Raw genomic sequence first — 24,904 nt, 5'->3', positions numbered from 1 at the left:
CAGCTTTTATTAATTAAATAATTATTCTTTCTCCAGCTGAAAATTTTAACTGAATCATAAAATAAATTTCTATCTGTATAGGAATCTGTATCTGTATTCTTAATCATGATATACATATATCATTCCTGTGTCAATTCCACAATTTTAATTTGACAGGGAAAATCCTATACAAAATTTTCCTTTCAGATAACTGTAGAACTGCTTGTCGGATTTTGTGGCATAATGCATAGGAGCTCAGACTATAGAGTCAGATAGGCCTCTGTATAAACCATTTATTACCTCTAGGATGATAATTATACCTCATTTAGAGAACTGCTATCCAGTTTATATGAAACAGTATGTTAAAATGCAAAGCATAATGGTTGGTGCATAAATCTGCTAAAAAATATTTTATATATCCTCATGCTGACAGAAGGCTGATGTGTTCAGTAACAGTTTTACAGCTTATTAATCAGAACCGCCTTTACACTGACTTAAGAAACAAGTGTGTACACACACACATGAACAACATTTCTGTCCGCTGTGATTCTAAGGTGTACCTAAATGCAGTTGTACACTCCTGGATCCACCCACTTGTTTCTTCATTCATTCTTTCAAGTGCAGGTGCCATTTGTAGGCACTGCTCTTGTTTGGTGCTTCTGGATATGCCTTATGGAATCTGCAGCTTGGAGGGAAGACAGACATGAAACAAATAACCACACACCTGATTTTGCAATAGAGATATGGTGTAAAGAGAAGTTAGAATATCTATAGTTTGTGGCTCAGTTTAATGGTCATTTTGTCAAATAGCTCAGTTTGTTGAATTTACAAAATGTGTTTCTCAAAAAGCTTTGAAAGTTTTAATGAAAAGGAATGTAGATCATAGATTCTGAAGTTGGATTTTGTGGGTTCGAATCCTGATTCTGTCTCTTAGATGCTTTGTGACCTTGGGCAAGTTGCTTAACCTTTCTGTGTCCCAGTTTAATCATTTGTAAACTGGGAATAATTCTCAGCCACTTCAGAGGGTTGTTCTGAAGAGCAAATGAGTTAACATATGTGCAAGTGTGTAGAATAGTGCCTGGCACATAAAGAGTGTCGTGAAAGTGTTAGCCGTTATTATGACATCATCAGCATCCAAACTTTCAACACTTTGTACGGAAGTTTTTAATATTTACTTTTTTTTTCCAAATTCTTTTAAAAACCAGCTTTATTCAGGCATAGTTTACAGGCAATAAAATGCGCCCATGTTAAATGTACAGATTGTTTCATAAATGTATATGCCCATATAGCCACTACTGTATTCAAGATATTGAACATTTGCATCAGCCTCAAATGCATCAGTTCCCTGATACCCCTCTGCAGTTATTTCAAATTCTTTTTAATGCCTTGGCTTTACCAGAATTTTAGTATTTTTCTTTTATGTGTTTAGAGTTTTAAATTCTTTAACAAATTTTTTTGTATATGTTAATGTATATTCAATACAAGACACTGATTTATATCTGTTATAATTAATTCCTTCTGGCAGCCTCTCCTGTTAGTTTTGAGGAAGTTTCCATATTTAATTGCTTCTTGTTAGAAACCAAAATGTCAGCATTTCACTTATGATGGGATCAATTCCAGTAACTTCTAAAAAGTATAGAGTAGATTTCTCTGTATAAAGCAAATGTATAGGTAGGCATTTAGTTTCTTGCTGAGTGGGGAATGTTGGTGGGAGTAGAGAATTTAATCTTGATAGAAATGAACATAATCCAGGTCTTGGTCTTTCCTGCCTTGGATTGCCCCAGAAGAACAGATCACAGTTCTCAGCATCTTTGCTTTGCTGGCACCTATACTCATCAGGGGTAGATAACCTGAGAGGGAACGTATTGTCCCAGTGGTCCAGTATTTGGACATACAACTTTTCCCTGCAGTGATAACAATGAAAGTAATAATTTAATGAGAGCTGAATACTAATTTAATTACTGGATCAGACACCTTGCTAAACCCCACATACATCTCATTTCATTCTTTCAAACCCACAAGTTTGGTATTATTGTTATTCCCATTTTACAATGATGAATATGAATCTTGGAGAAGCTAATTAGTTGCCCAAGGCCACAGATAGTTAATTAGCAATGTTGCAGAGTTTGGGACTCCACAGCCCACACTTAGCATTATTTCCCCCTTGAATTTAAAGCTTGAAGGTTGTGATTTTGGGTGAAGGATTCAAGGATTCCACTACCTTACAGATATTTCATATGTGTTTCTTACTCTATTTTCATTATTTCCAGGGAGATAGGGAAGGAAATCTGATGCTTTATCCATTTGTATAAAGATAGGCAAACCTTTCCTGTAAAAGGCCAGATGGCAAATATTTTTGGCTTTGTAGATCATAGGGTCTCACTTGCAAGTACTCAACTCTGTGATTGTAACAGAAAAGCAGCCATAGATAATATGTAAATGATCAAGCATGGCAGTGTTCCAATAAAACCTCATTTACAATAACAGGCAGCAGGCTGGATTTGGCCTCTAGGTTGTAGTTTGCCCACCTCTGCTGTGGTGGACTGATCTCTTTGGGGACACCAGGGCATGTCAGCCACAGGGAGACAGAATCAGGATTTTTCCTGCCGAGTGTTGTGCCCTATCCACTCCCAGCCTTCTGCAGGCCACTACATACAGTACCCCTCACCTGCACCTTTGTGCGAGTAAAGTCCCAACGGTAATAGTGATAAAAACTAATGTTCTGTACTGGATGCTTTGTTCTGTGTGCTTTTCACTTGTGTCATTTAATCTGTGGACAACCTGGTGAGATGGAAGACTGAGGCACAAAGAAGAATATAGCTTGCCCAAGGTCATAAAGCCTGTGAGTGGTGAAACTGGGATCTGAACCCACGTGAGCTCAAGGCCTTTTATCTCTCCCGCATTTGGGCTTTCTCAGTTTGAGGTCACCTTTGAAGCCTTACACTCCAGGAACTGCCTTTTCTGAGCACTCATATTAAGTGACAAGACTCTGTGGTCTCTTTTTAAGATATTCAAGCATTGGAGCCCAGCTACCCAGGGGATTGCTAACTACCATTTTTCTGTTATAGTTGGGAAGTTTGAGGGTCAAGCAAGATGATGCAATAGGTCTCTTTCTGTTTATGTTAGGCTGCATTGGAGATTTCTGCCATAAAGGCACTTTAATGAGAACAAAAGAGATTATTAGTGTCCGCTCTGTCAACATTTTGCTAGGTGCATACTTAAATTATTTCAGTGAAACCTCTAATGCTGTAAATTCAGGGGTATTATTTCCGTTCCACAGATGGAAAAACTAAGGCTAAGCTATGGGATATTGGAGATGTTAATTAAATCTCTCTGAGTCTTAGTTTCCTCATTTGCACATAATGTCCTATTTCACAGGGTTGTTATGAAGAATAAAGGAGTTAATGCAAGTTAAGGATTTAGAGCAGTGCTTGGTGCTCAGTGACATTTCTCTTAGTTAATATTATTATCAGGACATAGTAGTATTAGTAACAGCAGAGGTGAAATGCCAACTTTTTATGATTTTAAATCAGAAATAAGCATTGAAGTGTCTAATACAGTGCCTGGGTGTTAACAAATGGAATTTACGATTTGTATGCACAAGAAGAAGCTCTAAGCTCTGTTCATTTTAATTTTAAAATACCTCCATTAGTATTGGTTCCAAAATTCAACATGTACAATGTTAAAACTCAGTCTCTTGGTTCTATGTGTTGCTGTTTGTTTTGTGTAAAATTATTCCCCTGCAAAAATGGTATGCCCTAGATGCTTCTCTGCTTACTATGGTTGGGTGGGGTTGGCACTGGAGGACTGGAGTGTTAAGTGATTGACAGATTCATTTTACAATCATAAAAATAGTAGCTAGGAATATGTACAGGGGAGTAAAATAATTTGCTCACTTATGTTAAACAAATTCTAAAATATACAATTGTAAAAAGCTTACATTTTGCATACCTACTCTTAATTACACACCATCCATCACTGTATGCATTTTGTGTTTGTTACGTACCCATTCCTCTATGAGGTTATATCCAAAGCCATGTATACTCTATTATAATGGCAATTTAAAGTATTTGTTACATGTCAATTTTGACTGTACATGGTTTTCCTTTTAAGTACTGACCTTAGAACTTAATCCCTGCCATAGCTGTAACTCAACTCTGTATTTATAGTGCAATGCAGAAAGGGAAAACTCTTTTCCCCCTTCATAAAGTTAATTGTTTCATTTTTTTTAAACACACTAATAATCTATGTGTAATAGCAACTAAAGCGATGCTGCCTGATTCGGTTGTTTGTGAGAGTGACACCTGGTGGCTCCTTTTTAATTCTTATGATTTCTCTGTGCTTGGCTAGAGGTGGTTAGAAATTCTGAAGAATCGTGTGAACTGCTTTGCTTGGTACTTAGCACACTAACTAGCTCTCAAGGATCAAGTTAGTACCACTGTAATGGATCAAACTTTGAGAAGCCCAGCACTCCACTGAGATGCAGTTCCTTTGAGGTCAGTCTGCCATTTTAGCGTGTGGAATGCACAAACAGCTGCCTTATTGGGGAGGATTTCTGTTCAATTCAGAGAATTTAGGATTTTGAGTAAGGGCTGGTATCTATGCCAGCACCTCTGCTTTGCCCATGAGGAGGCTGGAGACCTGAGAATTTTGAGTGTATTGGCCAAAGTCAGGCTGTGTTGCCCAAGGTCGCTGTGCCCCAGTTAGCTGAGGTCCCAGGCCCTGTGCCCATAAGTTATGTTTGTCATGCTGGGTAACCCACTGATTAGGAAGGGTCTAGGTATTAAAGGGTATGATGCAAAGTCATTTTAAGATGGGAGAAGTAAAGGCAGTTAACGTTTTTGACTATCTGTTTGCTGTAATATTCCCACATTCAGCCTCTTTTTTTCTCTTCCAAAAGAGGCTGCAGAATCTTTATTTAGGGTAAAAGAATTATCAGAAAGTACAGTGAGGGATCCTAGCTCTGTCTCCGTGAGTGTACAAATTCATCCCATGTCTGAAAATTTAGTATGCTATGGAGTATTTATTGAATCTGTTTTGAGTCTGACCTGTTATATGTGTCATCTCACTAGCATCCTTACAACAGTCTGGAGAAGGGGCTGGAATCCCCATCAGGAAGTGGAGGAGTGAAAGGCTGAGAGCTGCCCAGGGTCAGGGGTAGAGCCAAGATTCAGACCAGACAGGTCTAAAGATAATTTCCAGACCTAAATTTATGTTTTCCACTGTACTACATTGGAATTGTACTGCATTGCCACTTTGATGTTTGCGTGAAAAGCATTGAATAAAATCTGATACACTGACATGTCACGCTTGTTCATTAAAAATGTGCTCAATTTATATTTGTGCTCAAAGTAATCCTAGTGAAATGACTGTTACTCCATATCCCAATTTTAACTATCATATCTGTGATATTTGTTAAATATAAAGCTTAAGAAAAAAAGAACTTGTGAGGTAAGAGTCCCTGGCATGAGAGCAACTAGAAAACTATATTAATTTTATACTTGGAGAATGTGTGAAGTTATTTTCAATCTCAAGTGATAAATGTTTAAAATAAAAATTTCTAAGGAGCAACTTTTTTCTTGTGGCAGCTGATTTTACTATTTGTATTACTTAAAATCTAAAAATCTCAACTTTTGAATAATATTTGAAAACCTCCATTTTTTAATAAGTGTGCCACAAAGACTTCACAAACTCTGTGTTATGTTTGTTTTTTCTTTTTTGTCTGCTCTATTTGAAAATTATGTTCATACTCTGATCTTTTTAAACCTTGGGAAGGTCACATTTTGTTCACTGCAGGGGCCAGGAGGCGACTTGGAGGGTGAATGGTCTCTAGTATATGAGCCCCAATTGCTTTCGTTCCCTTTCTTTGATTAAGAGCTCTGTGGGTCAGTTAAGGTTTCAGAGAGAACTTGCTTTGATGTTAATCCTTCACTGGGAGGCATGTATGGCGTTGGCACTCTGCAGACCCAGTAACGGGGATGCTGAGGCTGAGTTTTACATTTGACTTAAAAGGGTTTCAGAGCTGTGATGCTCCCTTATACAGTATGAAATTTAAAAAAATGTAGATTGCATATAAATTTGACTGGTGCTAGCCCTCAGGATCCAGTTGGGGAGTTCAAATGCTCCAGAAGGGCTTCTTTTTGAGCTTGACAGATAGATTACAGAGAAATGGATAGTAGATAAGAACAGAACAAAAAATTATTCCCGATAGATGAGCTCAGGGCACATATATTTAAAAAAAAGGTTCTTTGACCTTTTTTTCCCCCTAAAAGTCACTTCATGGATACACAACAAAAATGTATTTTAATTCTGACTTGGAAAAAATACTTTAGTGAAGTTACAGCGGGAAATGATGTCACTGAAACTTATGTGTTTTTCATACGATTCACTTAAATAGCAGTGTGCCCTCTCTTTTTACATGTGAAAAGATCTACATTCAGTATTTGAGGAATCCTCCTGGTATGTCACTATGATAAATGGCAAAGTATAAAATCTGATGTCAGTCTAGTTTCCTGTTTCGAACATCTTTATGTGCCAGGGGTGAATGTCATGCCGAGGAGTGTTTGCAGTCTTAGGAGCCCGTTACACATGGCTATTAACCCCTGCCCCAGTCCCAGGAGAGCCTGGGGCATCCTCTTCATGTTCCATCTCCCTGGGAATTTTCTGGCTGTGCCCCAGGGCCAGTTGTAGAATCTGTGATGCGTCAGCGTGCTCAGCAGCTCCAGGGTTCTCGAGTCCCTGGTACCAAACACACAGCTTCTTTGGCCAACAGAATGGAATGTTGGGTGAAACTCCAGAGAGGAGGGCCTGTTGCTGTGGGGTCGTGGGTGCTTTTCACCAAGGAGGAAGGTGTCTACAGAGTCCCATCAAATCTTGTCATTCCCTTCTAAACAACAGTTAAGTGAGAACATGGAAGCATCAGGTCACAGCCCCAGGAAGCCATCCATATGACAGAGGGAAAATGGAGGCAGAGGAAGGGGGTAAGGAGGAGGTAAGGAGAGAGAGAGAGGCCCTAGAGAGGTGACTTGACTCTCCGGATCTGCAGTGCCTAGTTTTAGTTTGTGTCATGTTCCTTCCGACATCCTCTTCCTTGGAGCACTATGTGCCCCATTTCCCTTTTCATACCACAAAGTAAGTAAAATTCAGATGGGGAGGCCTGAAAAGTTTGTAAATCTTTGTTCTCTTTGGAAATTACGGAGTATTTAAATTACTGCTGTTAATAGCTTATTTGTTAACTTTATTCTTTGCCTCTCCCCTCTATGAATGAAAACAATGTAAATATTTTCATCATTAGTGCCTTCACTATTTAAGATTCTAAAACATTTAATAAGAACCTGTAGTCACTTCAATACACCTGCTTGCGTTTTCACTCCAGAATATGACAAAGTTAACAGATTAAGATGAGAATTGTTTAGAAAAGCCTTAGTATTGATGTAGCCCCCCTGCCCTTTGCTCATTTCTGTGTCTGTTTCTGCGCTCAGGGTCCTCTGTCCACTGGGGAGCAGGCCCTGGAGTGCTAGCCTCACATCCAGAAGGTCCTCCAGGGAATCTTTCACGTAACAGGGTTAGCTCCTTTGCTAAATTGCAAAATGAAACTGCTCAAGACAAGGGTACTCAGCCAGTCAGTCAGCCAAAAATTATTTGCTAAGAGTTTATTAAGTGCAAAGTACTGTGCTGGGTTATAAAGTGGGTTCAAAAGAGGTGTGATGGCCCTTGACTCCAGCCAGGGAATCAGATAGGCTCTTGAAAAAGTCAGGGACCATTTTGAGGCAGTGTATGATCAGGCGCCAGGTGTGGCTCAAGCAGACACTTATTGTGCTCTGTCCGAGGGCAGTGGCCCCTTAAGGTTGGCTAGCATCGGAATGGGGGAGGCAAATACAGAGCTGGCACACGAGGACTTCAACGCTGAGGCTCTCCTCTGAGCACCTTGTATTTGTCAGCAGCATGTGCTTTCCTGTCCTACTTTCATTAAATATGGAAAATCTGGGCGCTTCTCTGACTCCTGTGTTTCAACTGGAGTCCACAGCTGTTGGCATTATAACCTTGTGCTGGCATGTGTGACACTGGGCTGTGACTCAGAATGACAAAAATCTGTTCATACCTTCTTCAGACTTTTGATTTGGAGAAAGGAGTCTTTTTCTAGTTAGGAATTTTTATAGAGACCAGAGAATCAGCTTTTTTACTTTTTTGGCTTAAATTCATGTGAGAGAGTGAAGTGAGGAGCAGATGGAACGGCCCTTGATACTACCTCTCTCCCTAGCAGAGGACAGTATTAATGTAGATTAATTGGTCAGAGATCCCAGATTCTAAGCTCAGTTCTGCCACTATTTACAACTTTTTTTTTTAGTATTTAGTATTATTGTTTTCTTTTCCTGCCTAAATGCAGAATCCAGTATACTCTAATCATTGTTCAGCAGTAATTATTACACAAAGGGAGAAATTCTGCAGCCACTTTCCTCATTTCTGTATCATAGCTCTAAATGAGGTAGTGATCATTGCCTTGCCAGACCACACTCAGTTTACTCATTCATTAGGCAATGTCTCTGCCAAGCCCTGGCAATTTTTCTGTAAACATGGTAAGAACCTGTCCTGGTGGATACAGATTGTAACCAAGTACACAAGATGATCAGAGTTTACAATAAGCATTATTGTATGAATGAAGTAAATCAGATGATGAGAAACTGTAAGTAAGCTGCTATTCGTAGTAGTTTTAATTAGGGTTCTCAGAGGCAGTCTCTGAAATGAGGCCACTTCCTGAGCTGAAAGCGGAAGGATGAGAATGAGTCAGCCTTGGGAAGGGTTGAGTGATGAGCATTTCTAGAAAAGAGAGAACACTGCAGAGAGGTGTGGGATGAGTTTGGCTTGTTCAAAAGCAGACGGGCGTGTGCCAGAAGTGGAGTGAGCAAGGGGGTGGGTGGGTGGAGAGATGATCCAAGGCTGGCAGAGCCATTTAAGGCTTTGAAGAGCACGGGAAGAAGTTTGGTTGGGTTCATTTTAAGAGCAATGGAGAGCTCTTAAAGAGATCTAAAGCACTGGAATGGAATGGGCTTGTTAAAAGAACAGGAAGTAAAGAATACCTACAGCTGTTGTGTGAAGGACTGGATGGAGGGTGTCGAGTGGGAGTATGGAGACCAGGGAGTCCTGGTGCTTGGTCTATGGTGATGTTGGTGGGGATGTAGGGAGCAGGGTACTGTGAAGATCAGACTATGTGATGATAGGTCCCAAATACCTGGATGAGAGCAGCCTGGATTTTATTTTTGCAGCTTTGTGTGTATGTGAGTTTGAGAGTGAGTGTATGACTGTGGGTTTATGAGTGTGAGTCAGTGTGTATGAGTGTGGTGTGTGTGTGGATTCGTGAGTGCATATGAAGGTGTGTGTGTGTGTGTTGTTTTTTTCCCTGTTGTAGCCTTTGAACAGGCCAGCGACATGAAGGAAAGGGCTGTTTTGGTAGAGATTAAACGGGGAGGAGAGGGTGGTTGTAGGAAGACTAGGAGGGCAGTGAGGTTAGATGTGAAATGAAGGCCCAGAGGATGACTGCGTGGCTGCCATGGAGAAAGAAGAGTAGACGGGCAAATCCTGTTTTTTGTTTTGCTCCGTATCTGGGATGAATGAGACTGAGGAATGAAAACTAAAGAAATCACTCTCTTTTCAAATTAGCCCTGTTTGATTGGTAGCTAGGTATTTTACCAGCCTTAATTAAAAAAACAAAGAAACTTCACTTAAATTCATAAGCTTGATTTCTCAGACAGACATCCCATTAGTGAGAGCTGAGGATTCCTCTGTATCCCCCAACTGCCCCCGCCTGCACACACACACTTGTTTTCTTTTACATTTAGAGTTCTTGATTGTCGAGAAACTCATTGTATTTTTTGTTCCCCCCAGGACATCTTTGAAGATGCCTTGGAAACCATCTCGATGTAAGTAGTAATGTAATAAAGTATGTAGTGAAGAAACATTGATGGTTCTTATATAAATGTTAATATTTCATTTTTATTTTTTGAGAGTAGTGACTGCCATCAGAAACAAGTCACTCCTCTGTAAATTCAAGATTCAGAATGTGCTTATGCCTAAGAAAGGACCAATCTAAAGTTACTATCAAATATATTTTTGAGTATTATTTATTGTAACATTATTCGGACTAAAATAAAAGAAAGAAATCTTTTCCAACAAGTTAAATATTATAGCTGAACCTTTTACATCATGTCCATACTTACTAACATGGTTAGCCACATATTGCAGATTTTTGCTTTGCATTTAATTTTTTATTTTGGTTTGCACTTAATTTTGTTATAAGCATTTCCTATAAGCCCACAGAGTTTTTAAAATGATTTTAATGACATCATATTAGCTCAAGTGGAATACCATAATTACTTATTCATTTCCCCATTGTTAGATATTTAGGCGGTTCCCGGATTAAAACTTAAACCTAATTAATGAATATTTTCATGTGTATAACTTTGTCCTATTTTTGAATTATCTCAGTTATCTGTGAATTAACTTCACAGATGTAAGGCTACTGACTAAAAGGGATGAATGTTTTTATTGCTCTTTATATGCTGTATCTCAGATGCCCTTTCTGTAGTAGCTTGGGCTGCCATAAGAAAGTAATAGACTAGGTGGCTTAATCAACAGAAATTGATTTTCTCATAGATCTGGAGGCTGGAAGTCCAAGATCAGGGTGCCAGCAGGTCAGGTTCTGGTGAGAGCACTCCTCCTCGCTTGCACACGGGGCTGTCTTCTCACTGTGTGTTCACACTGCTGAGAGAGAGGGGAGAGGCAGAGGCAGAGAGCAGGAGGGACGGACGAGGGGAACAGAGGAAGGGAGGGGAAGGGAGGGAGAGAGTGTGCAAGCGCCCTGATGTCTCTTCTTTTATAAAGGCACTAAGCCTGTCATGAGGGCGCTACTTTCTGGACCTCATCTAAACCTCATCCCTAAGGCCACATCCCAAAATACCATCACATTGGAGGTTAGGGCTTTAATGTGCAAATTTTAGGGGGGATACAGTTCAGTCTGTAGCACTTTGAAAAGAGTTTTATCACTTTGTTTGGTTACCAATGCTGTGTAAATGAATTGGTTTTAAATGTAGCATCACCATCACTGGCTGTTATTTGAAACAGCTTTGCTACTTAAATGTCACCTAATTGTTTCAGTGTTTTAAATTTTTTCTTCATTATCATTGTTTGTTACATTGCATTTTCTTTTATATGAATTGTAGTCTTGGCTGTTTAACTTTTTTCTCGATGTTTGTCTTACATACATATGAACTTAAAATACATGTACACTTTAATCTGTTGTCATATTTGTTACATATCTCCCCCAATTGCTATTCTTTGTACAAATTTTTGTATCATCCAAAAGTTTTAATGTTCATGTTGACTTTTTTTTATGTGATTAAAAAAACTGTGTAGGATTAAAAACATAACCTTTTTATTTTGGATCACTTTCAGATTTATGAAATTATTATGAAGATAGAGAGTTCCTGTATAACCCACACTGGTTTTCCCTATTACATTAGCATGGTACATTTGTCACAATTAATAACCCAGTATGGATGCATTATTATTAACCAAAGTCCATACTTTATTCAGTGTCTTTACTTTTTACCCAATATCCCTTTTCTGTTCTAGTATCTCATTTATGAGGATTCCACCTTGCATTCAGCCATCGTGCCTCCTTAGGTTTCTCTTGGTTGTGACTGTGACTCAGACTTACCTTTCTTTTTTTGACCTTGACAGTTTTGAGCAGTACTGGTCAGTTATTCTGTGGAACATCCTTCAGTTGGGACTTGTGTTTTTTTCTCGTAATTAGACTGAGATCATATGGTTTGGGGAGAACAAACACAGATGTAAAGTGCCTTTCTCATTACATCCTATCAAAGGCACATGTTCTCAACTGGCTCACTACCGTGGAGGTTCAGCTCCATCACCTCTCTTGACTTGGTGTTTGTCATGTTACTCCAATGTCAAGTTACTTTTTTTTCATCTTCCCTTTTCATACTGTGCTCTTTGGAAGATAATCTGTTTATGTGATTTGAAAGAACGTCTCTTTTAAGGTGAGCATGTTGTCTGCCATCCAGAAATCTTAGAATTATTTAACTCTGCCACTGCCCCACTCTGGGCAGGAGGAACTGCGTTTGGGCTATAATGGGAGACTGCAGTCCAGGAGGTGGGGAAGGATCGGGCTGTAGGGCTGGTAATTCGAGTTCACCAGTGGAGGCACTGCTGGTCCCAGTGGGAAGCTAGCATCTCAGATGCACATCAGAAAGGCGCTCAGGCCTAAGGATGAAAACAGGTCAGACTGACGTAGTTGAGGAGGCCATTGGGCAGCACACATTATCGCTTGTGTTTCTCTGAACTTTGACTGGCTACACTATACTGGCAGTGCCTTTACTTTTGGGCCTGAAAGGCACTGTCAGCTATTTCTAACATCTCAGTTTTTTTTTTAAGGTATTATTGATATACAATCTAATGCTCAGGTTTCACATGAGCAACATTGTGGTTACTACATTCCCTCCTATTATCAAGTTTCCACCACATACCACATTACTAACATCTCTTGGTTAAAAAAAAACCAAATAATAGGGAAACAAAAAAACAAAACACCTTGAATTTGGCACCTGGTTTCCAGTTTCCAATATAAGGAGCTTGGAAGTTGTCACTCTGTCCTAACAAGTAAAAACCAAACTGACTGAAAAAAAATCCACAATGTTTTAAGTCCATGAAAAAGGGGAGGATTCAGGGCAAACTGTTGCCCCAAGAGTAGGGAAAAAGACAAGTTTATTCTACTGTCAGTGGCATTACCATTTTTCTTACCATGAAAACAATTGTTCTTTAATGCTACTGCACTTTCTAATGATCTAACATTTTCTATTCATTGCCTCTATAGCCTCTTTTTGGCTGTATTTATCTCCTGTTGCCAGCATTTTCTTCTTCTAATTTTAACTTACCTCTCCTGCTCAGTTTAGCAAATCCAAAGGTTTACCCCTTCTAGAATGGTATCTTGTTCTTTTAGGTTTCTGGTGTGCATTATTTCTTGTGTCCCTTAAGAACGTCTCTTTAAAAAGTTTTGTGTTTCCTTTTCAGTGTTGCCAAAATGTCCCTGGTACATGCATCTCTCACCTTGGTTGTAGCAACAGATTATAGTAGCACATCTCCTAATAGAGAACTTCACCCATTTGAAATGCGGCCCTGCCAGAAAGGGCAGCCAAAGTAGATATTGGGCTATAGGCTTTAAAAAATCTTACCCTTTACTTGTAGTTGAGGCCTTCATCCAGAGTCTATTTACAGTTAAATTTGACTGATTCTAATAAACTTTGCTTTTTTGGCATAATTTTTCCAGAGTTCTGGAAGGTATTGCAAGGGGATAGTTTCAGAAGCTAGTTTTTGGATAGTGACAAAAAAATGGCAGTGAAAGAAGAAAGAAGATAGGGCATCTGGTCCTAGAACTCCACTGCACCATAGCGCGGCTTTACTTTGTTTAGGTGTGTGCAGCTAGAGGCACCGGCCTGGAGTGACAAGCCTTCTTCAGCCTTGACAAGCAGACTTGAGTTCCCCTTGCAGCCTCCATTTACTGTCTGGGAGGCCAGGGACCATTTTCTCTGCCTTAGTTTCTTCATCCTCTGATAGATTTACTGGGAAGATAAAATGAAATTTAATTGAAATGTTATTGTATGAGTGAAGCACTTAGTAGGTGCTCAGTAAATATTGGCACTTCATTGCTCCCTGACTGACCCTGGTTGCTGTCAGTTTCCACTGAGAAAGTCATGTTCATAATGCTGTCTCTGAGACATTGGAAAAAGGTTAAATTATTTCTGGTATATTCCATATCAGAAGGCAGAGACGTGTGTTGCGTATGTTAAGAAAATTTCAGAATGACTAGAAATGTTTTGAAAAACCTTTTTGAAAGTTAGAATGTGCTTCATTCACAGGGAGGTCTCCCTTGGACAGTTCCTTTCATTTCCCCAACACAGAATGTGGTGGTCCTGTACTTAGGGTGCCTGCATTACTGACCCTTTTTGAAATGAAAAATATTGCAGAAGTAATCTGTTATTCATTATTTTCTTTTAAAAAAATTGTGTGTATTTTCCCTCTGATTATAAATACATGTTAATCATAAATCTTCAATTATTTTTGTGTGTGAACTTTGTCCTTATTTCAGTTTGTTACTATTTTTCTTGTTTCCTTTTCTATTTGTGATGCCACAGCAAACCTTTTGTGATCCATTAGCTGTTACACTCAGTAGAGCTCTGTTTCCTTACCTTACCTGAATCACACAGTTGGTTTTATGTTGCTAGTACAGATAGCAACGCTTCAACCTCTGTGTAGCAAGATATGGTCCCCTTGCCAACCTGATGATTAATTTCTTCCTGTGAATGTTTTCTCCCGAATTTCAAATGAAAAAATGTCAGCTAACAGATGGAGGCCTTAAACTATTTCCACAACAGAAAGTGATTTCCTGTTCTCCCTTTTTGCTTAATGGATTTACTACCACAGACGTAGGTTTTCCGACTTCTGAATCTTTGTGGTAACAACTGTGTTATTTTAACTGACTGTTTTGGAAAGTTGCTAGGTTTACAAGCTGGGAGATCACTCTAACATCTCCACCATTTAGAACTGGAGTGAAAAAGAGAGGTTTTCTTTATTTTTAAAACACAGGGACATATCGGATAAATATTTTTAAAAAATTAAAATTGTTTATGAACTTTCTGGCCTGCTTGTCATAAGGAGGCAAGTTTTAGGGAGGAATTAATTAGACCCATCTCATGATCTATAGAAATTTGCCAGAGTATTAGCTGTACTGTAATGTCCTGCTTCCTGTTTAACGGTTCCATGCTGGCGTGTGTTTCTTGGTGCTCTGATGATTGGGTATCCTGCTTTCCCAGTGTTTGGGCACAGCTGCCATCCCTGACAGTATAGGAGTGGGTATAAAAAAAAGTCTGTTTTTAAATTAGCTGTGATGTGACACATGAGTAATAAGTAAAATATTTCAGGGTTCTAAAAGAGAGCTGTCTTCTGGTTGACAAATAGGAGCCTGGCATTGGTTTTGGGTTTTGAGGGACCCAGGGTTACCTGGGGTATCTGTAGTCGCTGGCCTCGCTGCGTGGAGAGAGTAGACTAACCACTTGGAATCATTGTGACTTGGTAGTGTTTTCAATTAACCTCTTTCTCATAAGAACCACAGTGGGCAGTGGGACAAAAAGCTTATTAACGGAGGGTTGGGGGAGTACCTGGTTGGGTTCTCGTAATTAAGATTTTTTTCTTTTTATGGTAGTTTAGAGAAGTCAGAGGAGACAGATCAAATTTATGTTCAAAGACTGTTAGAACAGTAGCAGGTTTAATATGTTCCCAGCAGTGACTTCTTATATTCTGTCACATCTTATTAAATTTTTGAATTTATCCTTACCTAGAAACTTGCATGTGTTTATGTGTCTCGAGTCCTCAGGCAATGGGAATGCTATAAGGATGAGTGTGTTTTTGTGCAAGAACTACTTTGAATCTGTCCTTACCTCTGGAAGTCGAAATAGGCATTTTTAGCCAGGTGGTCAGCAGATTGTAATGGAAATAAAAATATTTTGTAGCATATCATTTCTCATGTTTTTCCTTCCTCACACATTGTCTTTTGAACCCTATATTGTAGCTTAGCATGAGATAGAGCTTTTAAGGCCATTTTGTTTCCTCATCAGGTTAAATCAATTAATTGATCTTTGACTGCAAAGAGGAAGTACAACTAACTGTTCATAGCTTGAAGGAGAGCTGCTTAGTGACCCTTTGGTTCAACTGTCTCATCCTACCAGGGAGGCCCAGCAGAGGTGAAAGCAGAGGTGCTGGTGGCAAAATGAATGACCCCTGAACCTCTATGGGCAGGAGCCTGTCTGACTGTCACGCAGCTGTGGGTAGTGACAGCTAGGCTAGTCTGACAGCCAGAGGGATGCAATTCCCAGTGCTGAGTTGCCTGCCTCTTCCATCAGTGACCCTCTGGACACAGCAACTGCTCTGTGCTGCTCTTCCTGGGACTATTTTGATAGTTGTAATGGGAAATAGGTCCAATCATTGCTTCTTTGATCACCTGCTTGGAAGTTTCACATGTCTGAAACTGAATTCCTGATAGTCAGTTCCCTTGTCCATCTGACACCTTTCCTCTCCGTCTTCTCTGTCTCTACCCCCTTGCTCAAGCCAGATGCTTGGGAGACACCTTTGATTCCTTCCCTTTCCTTTACCTTTCATGGTACCTTGTCTCATGATTTCTGCCTCCAAATTGTGTTTCCCATCTGTGCACTTTTCTCTGTCTCCTGTCTCTTACATCAGCTCAAGGTGCTCCCAGGTCTTGCCTGGATTACTTTAAGGGCTGCCTGCTGTGTTTTCTTGCTTCCTCTGTTCTGCCTCCTTTCACCTTTCCACGCACATCCCACTCATCTCCGCACAGCAGCCAAAGTTACTTTAAACTGAATTTTATTTAAAATGAATTTTCATGTGAAAAGTGTCAAACGTATTCAAACAGTAGAGAGGAGAGTGGACTGAACTCTTCTCATCACCTTCAGCAGTTGTCATCTTAGGGCCGATCTTATTTTACCTATAATCCACCTCTGGGTTACTTAGAATCATATCCTAGATGTTATAATTTATTTCTACCCCTAAAAAATTGCAATATGTACTTCCTAAAAACAAAGACCTTCTCTTATATAACTGCCATTCAGATGTTAAGGTCAGGAAATCAACACTGATACAGATCTCTTATCTAATCTGTATGCCTCAGATGGCACCGTTTTATGTGTAATTTAGTACACAAATACAAAAGGGCTCTTTTTTAGAAACATCATGAAACTGTTATCCCATCTAAAACATTAACGATACTCATCAGGTATCCTGTCAGTGTTCACATTTCCCTAGCTGTCTCATAATTTATTTTTTAACAGCATGTTCGTTTGAATCAGGGCACAGTGATCCTTTTAGAATTTAAATTGTATGATGTCACTCCCTTGCTTAAATCTGTCTATAAGTTTGCATGCCTCTGAGTATGGAGACCCCAATCTACCTCGGTCCATAGACTTGCGGTGGTCAGGCCCCCACAAAGTGCTTCCACCTCATGTAGAGCAGCTCCCACCTCATTCATTGCCCAACGGCTACAAACCTCTTACGGTTTTTTGATGGGCAAGCCCTTTGCTGCTCCAGATTTGAGCATGGTGGTGTCTCTGACTGGAGTGACGTCCTCGCATTCTTTCCAGGGCTTCTTCCTGGTCATCCTCAGCTGTCAGCTTCTATGTCCTCTGCTCTTAATGACTCCATGTAAATAGGTTACTCCTCACCCATTTGTTTATCTTCTCTATCCAACCACCATTTATTGAGAACTTACTAAGTACGGAGCACAGTGATAATTGCTATGATTGTTCAAAGGGAGAGTGAGTTAAAGGATATTTTAGGATGAATATCTTTTATTTTAATGATTACAGCTGGTGGTGTTAATCAACCCCAATACATACATATTAAGTAATATCCAGTTGTTTGGGCACAGTGAACACTATCCAGGGGTCTCTGCCATTTCTCAATCATGGGCTGACTCACCTTTTGTCAGAAGTTTATGTAAATGAGCTGTCAGACCCTTAGTGGATATAGTGAGCTTCACTGCCTTTTTTGTTAGCTTTCCTTCATCTTTTATCTGCCTGGTTTTCTGATACTTTCATCTATCTCATTAAAGATAATAACAACCTAAAATGAATAAAACATGCCCAAAGCAGATACTTCAGTGCTTTGCACTAGGAACATTTAAGAATAATGTATAGTTCAATATCATATATCACCCTTGTTTAATAAATAGTCTGAAGACGTAGCCACTAACAAATCTGAAGAACTCTGAAATTACCTAAAACTGAAGAGATATTAGGGGATTTGTGTATGGCTTTTGTTATTGTGTAAAGTAATTCTGTGTTGTTTATTTTTGTTGTCCAGAGTGAAAGTGTCCAAACCAGCATGGAGCTTTTATTATTATTATTATTATTACCTGTAAGAAGACTGTTATAACTAGAATTCAAAATCTGTTAAAGCTCCGTGTAGCACAGATGAATCAGCATTGTTAGAGGTGTCAGCATAGTTTTGGTCTCCCCTGTAGGCAATACAGTTATAAGCTTTGGTTTCTATATATTTGGCAGTTAAGAAAGTTTTTTGCAAGGGTAGCTTGACTCTACTTTTATACAGTTAAATAAAAAGGTGTGTGTGTATAAAATTCTGTGTGACCACCATTAACTTAAGAGATTCTTTGCCATTTGAAAATTTTGGCCCCAATTTAAAAGAAATTACACCATGAGGTACTGTTTGCTTTGTGTAAAATAATTCTGTGTAGTTGCTACAAGAAAATTAATTCTGTGATTGACTATTTAAAACACACACACACACACACACACACACACACACACACACATATATATATATTTGGTATTGTTAATGTACAATTACACGAACAACGTTATGGTTACTAGGCTCCCCCTATTAGCAAATCCCCACCACATACCCCATTACAGTCACTGTCCATCAGCATAGTAAGATGCTATAGAATCATTACTTGTCTTCTCTGTGTATACTGCCTTTCCCATGTTCCACCCCTGCTACATTATGTGTGCTAATCATAATGCCCCCTTTTCCCCCTTATCCCTCCCTTCCCAGTCATCCTCCCCAGTCCCTTTCCCTTTGGTAACTGTTAGTCCATTCTTAGATTCTGTGAGTCTGCTGAGGCATATATATTTTAAAAGTGCATTTTCATTATCTCAGTACGGTTTTATTGTTTAGATACGTAGATGGATCCTACATTTTCAGTAGAACTTAGTTGTCGAAATAGTGTAAGGTACCTTTTCAGGCAATTCAGTGTAAGTAAATAAATTATTCTTTAATATGTGTCTTTAACTTATGAAAGAATTCATTTGAAAACATCTTATAAAACTGCAAAGTATGAAGCAGATGTAATGTAATATATATACCAAATACTTAATGTACTAGGTTATATTGGGAGCACTGCTATTTTTGTAAGGCCACTGTTTGTCCCAAGGTACAAGGAATTTTGATCTAGCTATTTTCACACAGCCTCACAATGTCCACCTCACGGTATCAAATCATTTTTTTTAAAAAGTGAAAAAGAAAAGAAAACATTTTATTAATATAACACATAGTTGAGAAATAAGAGTATCTGGTATCCTTGATCATTTTTCCACATCTGAGACCCACCTCATCAGACCAGGGATACAAGTGAGCATACCTGTACTGTATGGCTTTAATAAATGTTTACTGAGCACATTTTCTACATCAGATATTCAATTAGTTTGGGGAGATAGAGTTGACAAAGGGAGCAAGGGTAAGGTAGGGGTCACCAGGAAGTCTCCAGTCTTCCTCCTTGATGCTTGTTCTCTATCCAAGTCTCAGAGTTGATGCTGGTCCAGGGGCTGGAGTGTGGAGGGATATGGGTGTGGGATGTACAGCTTTATTTTACATGGTTCCTAATCATAAAGAAAAAAAACAATGGGAGATTTTATTGTGTGAGTATTAAAAGCAAACGAAGACAAACAATTCTGTGTTGTTTGGTTTGGAAAGTATGTTTTAAGCCTGGCACCAATAGGAAAAAAGAGTGATAGTTTTGACCATTATGACAAAACCCTCATAAACCCAGTTAAAAGAAGATAATTAACTGGGGAAAAAAATTGAGCATTTATGAAAGACGGTTAATCCCAAAAAACAGATCAAGAAAGAGAACATTTTGATGGAAAATTTGGCAAAGGTTATGCAAATAATGAAAATAAGTAATATAGGTCAGTAAGGCTACTATTAGTTTCTTATGGCTGCTGTAATAAATTGCCACAAATTTGGTGGCTTAAGCAACACAAATTTATTCTCTTCTAGTCCTAGAGATCAAAAGTTCAAAATGTGTTTCACTGAATCAGAGCCAAGATGTTGCAATGACTCTGCTCCCTTGGGAGACTCCGGGGAGAATCCATTTTCTTGCCTATTTCCAAGCTCTGGAGATGCATTTCTTATATTCTTTGGCTCATGGCCCCTTCCTCCAACTTCAAAGCCAGTAGCACAGTATTTTCAAATTGCTGTTTCCATGGTCACACCTTCTGCCTTCTGAATCAGATATCTCTACCTCCCTGTTATAAGGATATTTGCGATTGCTTTTAGAGCATACTCAGACAATCCAGGATGATCTCCCTTTCTCACTATCCTTAATTTAATTACACTTGGAAAGTCTCTTTTCTCATGTAAGGTTCATAGGTTCCAGGGATTAGGTCTTTGATATCTTTTGGGGCCAATATCTAATTTAACACAGCTAAAAATAGCACTTACAGTAGAGCAATGCTCACACACACAATTATTTGTTGGGGATTGGTGGAATTATAGGGTTATAATTTCAAAACATCCTCTTACACGTTTTTGCATTGTAGGAAGCTTTGTGGGTTATGTTTTACTAATGAACAGAAAAAATAAAGCTACTTTCAATTTGGGGAAAGAATTTTTAAAAATACAGACTTTATTTTTTAGAACAGTTGTAGATTCTCAGAGAAGTTGAGGGGGCAGTACAGAGAGTTCCCATATACCTTACACCCACTGTCCTGTTATTAACATCTTACATTAGTATCATAATTTATTATAATTAATGAACCAGTGTTAATACATGATCACTAAGTAAGTTCATACTTTACTCAGATTTACTTAGTTTTTAACTAATTGGCTGGGACAGTTTTTCAGCCATTCCTTTTGATGACCTTGACAGTTTTAAAGAATACAAGTCAGGTATTTTGTAGGATGCCCCTATTGGAATTTGTTTGCTGTTTTTCTCATGCTAACACTGGGGTTACAGGTTTTGGGGAGGAAGTCCGCAGAGAGAAAAGTGCCATGTTCATCACATCATATCAAGGGTAAATGGTAACAGCATTATTTATCACTGATGAGCACGATCATCTGAGAATCTATGTGGCTTAGTTGGATGTTTGGGATGTGTGTTTCTCTTAGATTGTATCACGTGGTCATGTCAGTTCCATGTCGAATTGTCATATTTCTTCCCACATCCTCAAAGGAGTTCCTTAGCCATTTTGAGATTCTGAGCATGGCTAAGTTAATTTTAGGTTGAAGATTTCTTAGAAACATGTGGTGGCTCACCATTTTAGGGATATCTGGGATTACCTGGGTGGTTTATCTTTTGCAATCTCTCCAGGGTTTTGTTCAAGTACAAATTAGATCACTTGTTCTCTTACACATTACACATTATTGAAAAAAAAAATAGCTGCACTTTAAGTTCCTTTTGATATCAGAAAAAAGAATGTTAGATTAAGGATATTTATGTTGATGGGAAAATATAGATGTGAAATACTAATGTACTAATAATTGTGCCGTTGAGCTTACTGTTCCTTGAGAAACCCTGACCTTCACCAGACCAAGTCTCTCACCTCTTTCTAAAGTGTCCTGTGGTTTTGCTTTGAAGTACAGTACCTATCATATTTGCTATCATTTGGTGAATATCCAGCTTCTCTGCTGGACTGAGAGCTCCAAGGGTGCTGGGACTATGTGTGCTCTGCCCAGCACATAGTAGGTACACAAACATGTTGATATGGCTATCATTGTATGTGCTTTTTTGGAGCACTTTTAGAAATGGGTCACACTTATGTGTAAATAATCAGAATATAATGCTGTGTGTAAAAGGTAGTATACAGCATGTAATACAACAGTATTAAAGGGAAATGTGTATGTATGTGTTTGGAGGAAGAAGGCTGGGAGATTTTTGCAAAATATTAACAGTGATCATTTCTGGGTTATGAGATTATGGCTGGTTTTAATTTTTTTCTTTGTTCTCCAGTTCTCTCCAAGGAGTTTATTACTTTGTAATCAGGAAACATCAGAACACGTTGCGTGATACTTTTATAATCAGTTAAGTGGTGAGAGCCCCATCATAAGAATGGTTCAGTTCTAGTAAGTGGAAGAGTATTTAAGGCAAGACAAGAAAGTTGCAAAGTCACTGACCATCTTGAAGCCCACATTTTTTTTAGTTTCATGAAAACCAGTTCAAATATTGTTTATCTAAAATTAATTTTAAAGTGCTGTTTAGAACGATGCTGGTGTGACTGTTATATGTATTTAATTCACTTTGCTAATATAACTTTTGTGCATTCAGCTGATGGATTAAAAACTTAAAAGAACTGGATTTTCTCTTATTTAGTGTTTTTAAAAGTCCATGAGTTATAAGATCCAACTCCAACATGGGAATAATTTGCCTGTCTCTTACATTTTCCTTAAAAGAGGGAATTCATTTTATTCCTCAGTTGGCCCTCTTTAGATGGAGGTGAATCCTTAGATTAAGTGAAAAGTCATTAAAAGACACTGTAGAGTTCATAAATCCCAGCCATTTGTGTTTGTCTTGCCTGTTTCTCTAGGATAATTAAACATTGATGGATTACAATTAGGCTGCAGCAGAGATCGGGAAAAAATCTCCCGGCATCCCTTCCTGCAGAAGCATCAGCCCCGGCAGTGAGAAAAGCTGCCACTTTAACTGACAGGTCTTAAATTCTGCTCCAGGAAGCTCTAGGATGCTGTCAGCTGCTTTGGCAACTTCTTTTCTTGTGCCCATTAATTGAGAGTCTCGCTGGAGACCCAGAAGTAAAACAGAAATTGAGGCTTTTTGTTTGTTTGAAATTGAGGATTGTCTCTTCTTTTTGTTGGATTTTCAAAAATCTGGAAAGGCATCTCCACAGTGGGGCTAGATTCATTTCTCCAAAGTTACAGCTGCTCTAAATCTGTGAGTATGTTGCATTTATTTAGCTGTTCTTGGGGTATGAGTGCAATGTTCTCTTTAGATCTGTGAGGATTTGATTTAAGGAAAGCTATGATCAATTTTAAAAATCAGACTTTAATTTCACTGGAGACCTGCAGTTGTTTTTGTTAGTTAACTTGGTCTTCATTAAAGGCTTCATGTAAGCCTGCCGAGGCTCTCCTCTCCCTCTACCCTCGTTTTCTAAAACTTCCTTGAGGTGAGTGCTGCAGTCAGAGAAAACAGCCAAGCTCACTGCTGCAGAGGAAGTAGGCTGCTCTGGATGCCATAGCTGGTTTACCACTGCAAGGTGTGTGTGGGGCTGCAGAACAATGGAGGGATGATGACGGCTAACTGTGGATTCATTGTGTTTGTCTTAGGTCATTTGCTGGCTTCTCATAGTGTTTGGTTTTGTTAGGGTGATTAAAACCTTAAGGAAAGATTAAGTGCAGTGGCATGTTCCCAGAAGAGCGAGGGTTGATAGTCATAGACTTCAGCTCTCGCCGGGAAGCACTATGTCAGCTTCAGCCTGTCTCTCTGGAGCAGATTACAGTAAGTGGGAGTTACCAGAAAGTAACCTTTGCATGACCACCCTTTGCTAACTGTGCATTTGAACTGGTGCCATTTTTTCTGATGACGCAGACTGTTTAGCCTAAACGTCTGTCCTTAGTCATTGTGTCCCACTTTCCCCCTTTTGTATTCACTGGAGGCTAGAACTGTATCCTTGCTGAATTATTCCTGGATCCATTTTTAATATATTGTAAAGATAGAGGTTAAATTTTGGTTCCCATCATAACCTCCATGTGTGCTTGATTAGTCTTTGTTAAATGAAAGTCTTATTATTTCAGTCAGCTGATTGATATCATTTGGTTACTGATCTCATTCCTTTATGTTAAAATCATATTAGCTAAAGCAATTTCTAAAAGTTGGTATGTTCAGAGATCAGTAGTCAAAATACTTTTAAATACCAACAGTCATCTTTGTAGATGCAGAAAATGTTTGACTTAGGGTGACATATGAATTTGTGGGTGCTGGTATTTTGGTTGATTTCCTGCAGCATAGAATAAATCAAAGATTTTAAAAAGAAACTTCTCTACCACCCACAGATCAAACATCTGCTGTTTTTATTTTTAAACATTCTGTCATACCTAAATACAACAACTTTGAATTTAATTAGGATTCCTAAAAATAGGGCATCTGCCTCACCTAGTCTTGAAGAGAACTTACATTCACTCACTCATTCATTCATTCATTTAATTAATTCATTCAACAAATGTTTACATTTGTTGCAAAGCTCTTGCCAGGCTCCTGGGATATGATGGGGATAAGGTCTTATATCAGCTCTCATTTTTAGCAGTGAGGGGAGCACTGCCTAATTATTTCTTTACAATTTTTGGTAATTTTCAACTATAGAAGTATAGGATATACAAATACTTGAAACTAATTCTGCCCAGATCTTTTGAAGTCGCAGATTCTTGGTATTCTTGAGCTGGAAATAGATTTTGAACATAATTTAATTAGTTCAATAACATGAAATAGGCACTGTATTAATTGCTGGTTTTAGATTGGTAAATAAGAAATAGTCCCTGCTTTTGGAGATGCTCACAGTGTAGTCTGTGAAAAGAAGGGAAATTGGTTATTTTCGTCTATTCCAGTTATTATTGATTCATTAATTCACAAAATTTTTACCGAGTGTGTACTCTGATGTTGGCTATTGTCATGGGCATCATGCTGTACCCTGGGGACAGGCTGGAGATTAAGATGGAGATACCTTGCCTTGTAGAAGCATTTAAGGGCCATGGGAGAGAAATGATAGGGTGCCATGAGAAAACATAGGAAGGGGAAGGGACTTCACTATCATTTACTGAGCATCTGCAGTGGGCCAACAACTAGTTGGTACTCTGTGTACATTAGTCTTCCCTTCAGTCCTATAAACGAGTTACTATTTCTGCTGTAACAATCAAGTAAACTGAGGTATAGAAAGGTTAAATAATTTGCTTTAGGTCACACTGAAAGAAAGTGGAGGAATTAGAACTCATTCCAAGGTATGACTTGATTTCAAATCTCTGCCCCGCCTGGCCTTTCCCAAATCTGGCTGCTCATCAGAGTTATTTGAGCTCCAGAGAGGGAACAATGTATTTACTACAT

General features: G+C 38.8%; 1 protein-coding gene across 4 annotated transcripts in view; it reads left to right on the top strand.

Moving 5' to 3' along the window:
• TTC39B (tetratricopeptide repeat domain 39B) overlaps positions 1–24,904 on the top strand; it is a 265,348-nt gene that overhangs the window by 20,402 nt on the left and 220,042 nt on the right. For 3 of the 4 annotated variants that reach the window (XM_057498700.1, XM_036926663.2, XM_036926664.2), the window contains exon 2: positions 9,862–9,896. The exons of the other annotated variant lie outside the window; for it this stretch is intronic. In XM_057498700.1, the coding sequence (XP_057354683.1) occupies positions 9,862–9,896 (35 nt within the window). The remainder of the gene's footprint in view (positions 1–9,861; positions 9,897–24,904) is intronic. 4 annotated transcript variants of the gene reach the window in all.

This window comes from Manis pentadactyla, chromosome 3 (genome assembly GCF_030020395.1).
Source record: "Manis pentadactyla isolate mManPen7 chromosome 3, mManPen7.hap1, whole genome shotgun sequence".
NCBI lineage: Eukaryota > Metazoa > Chordata > Mammalia > Pholidota > Manidae > Manis > Manis pentadactyla.
This window is presented reverse-complemented; position numbering and strand designations above follow the sequence as displayed.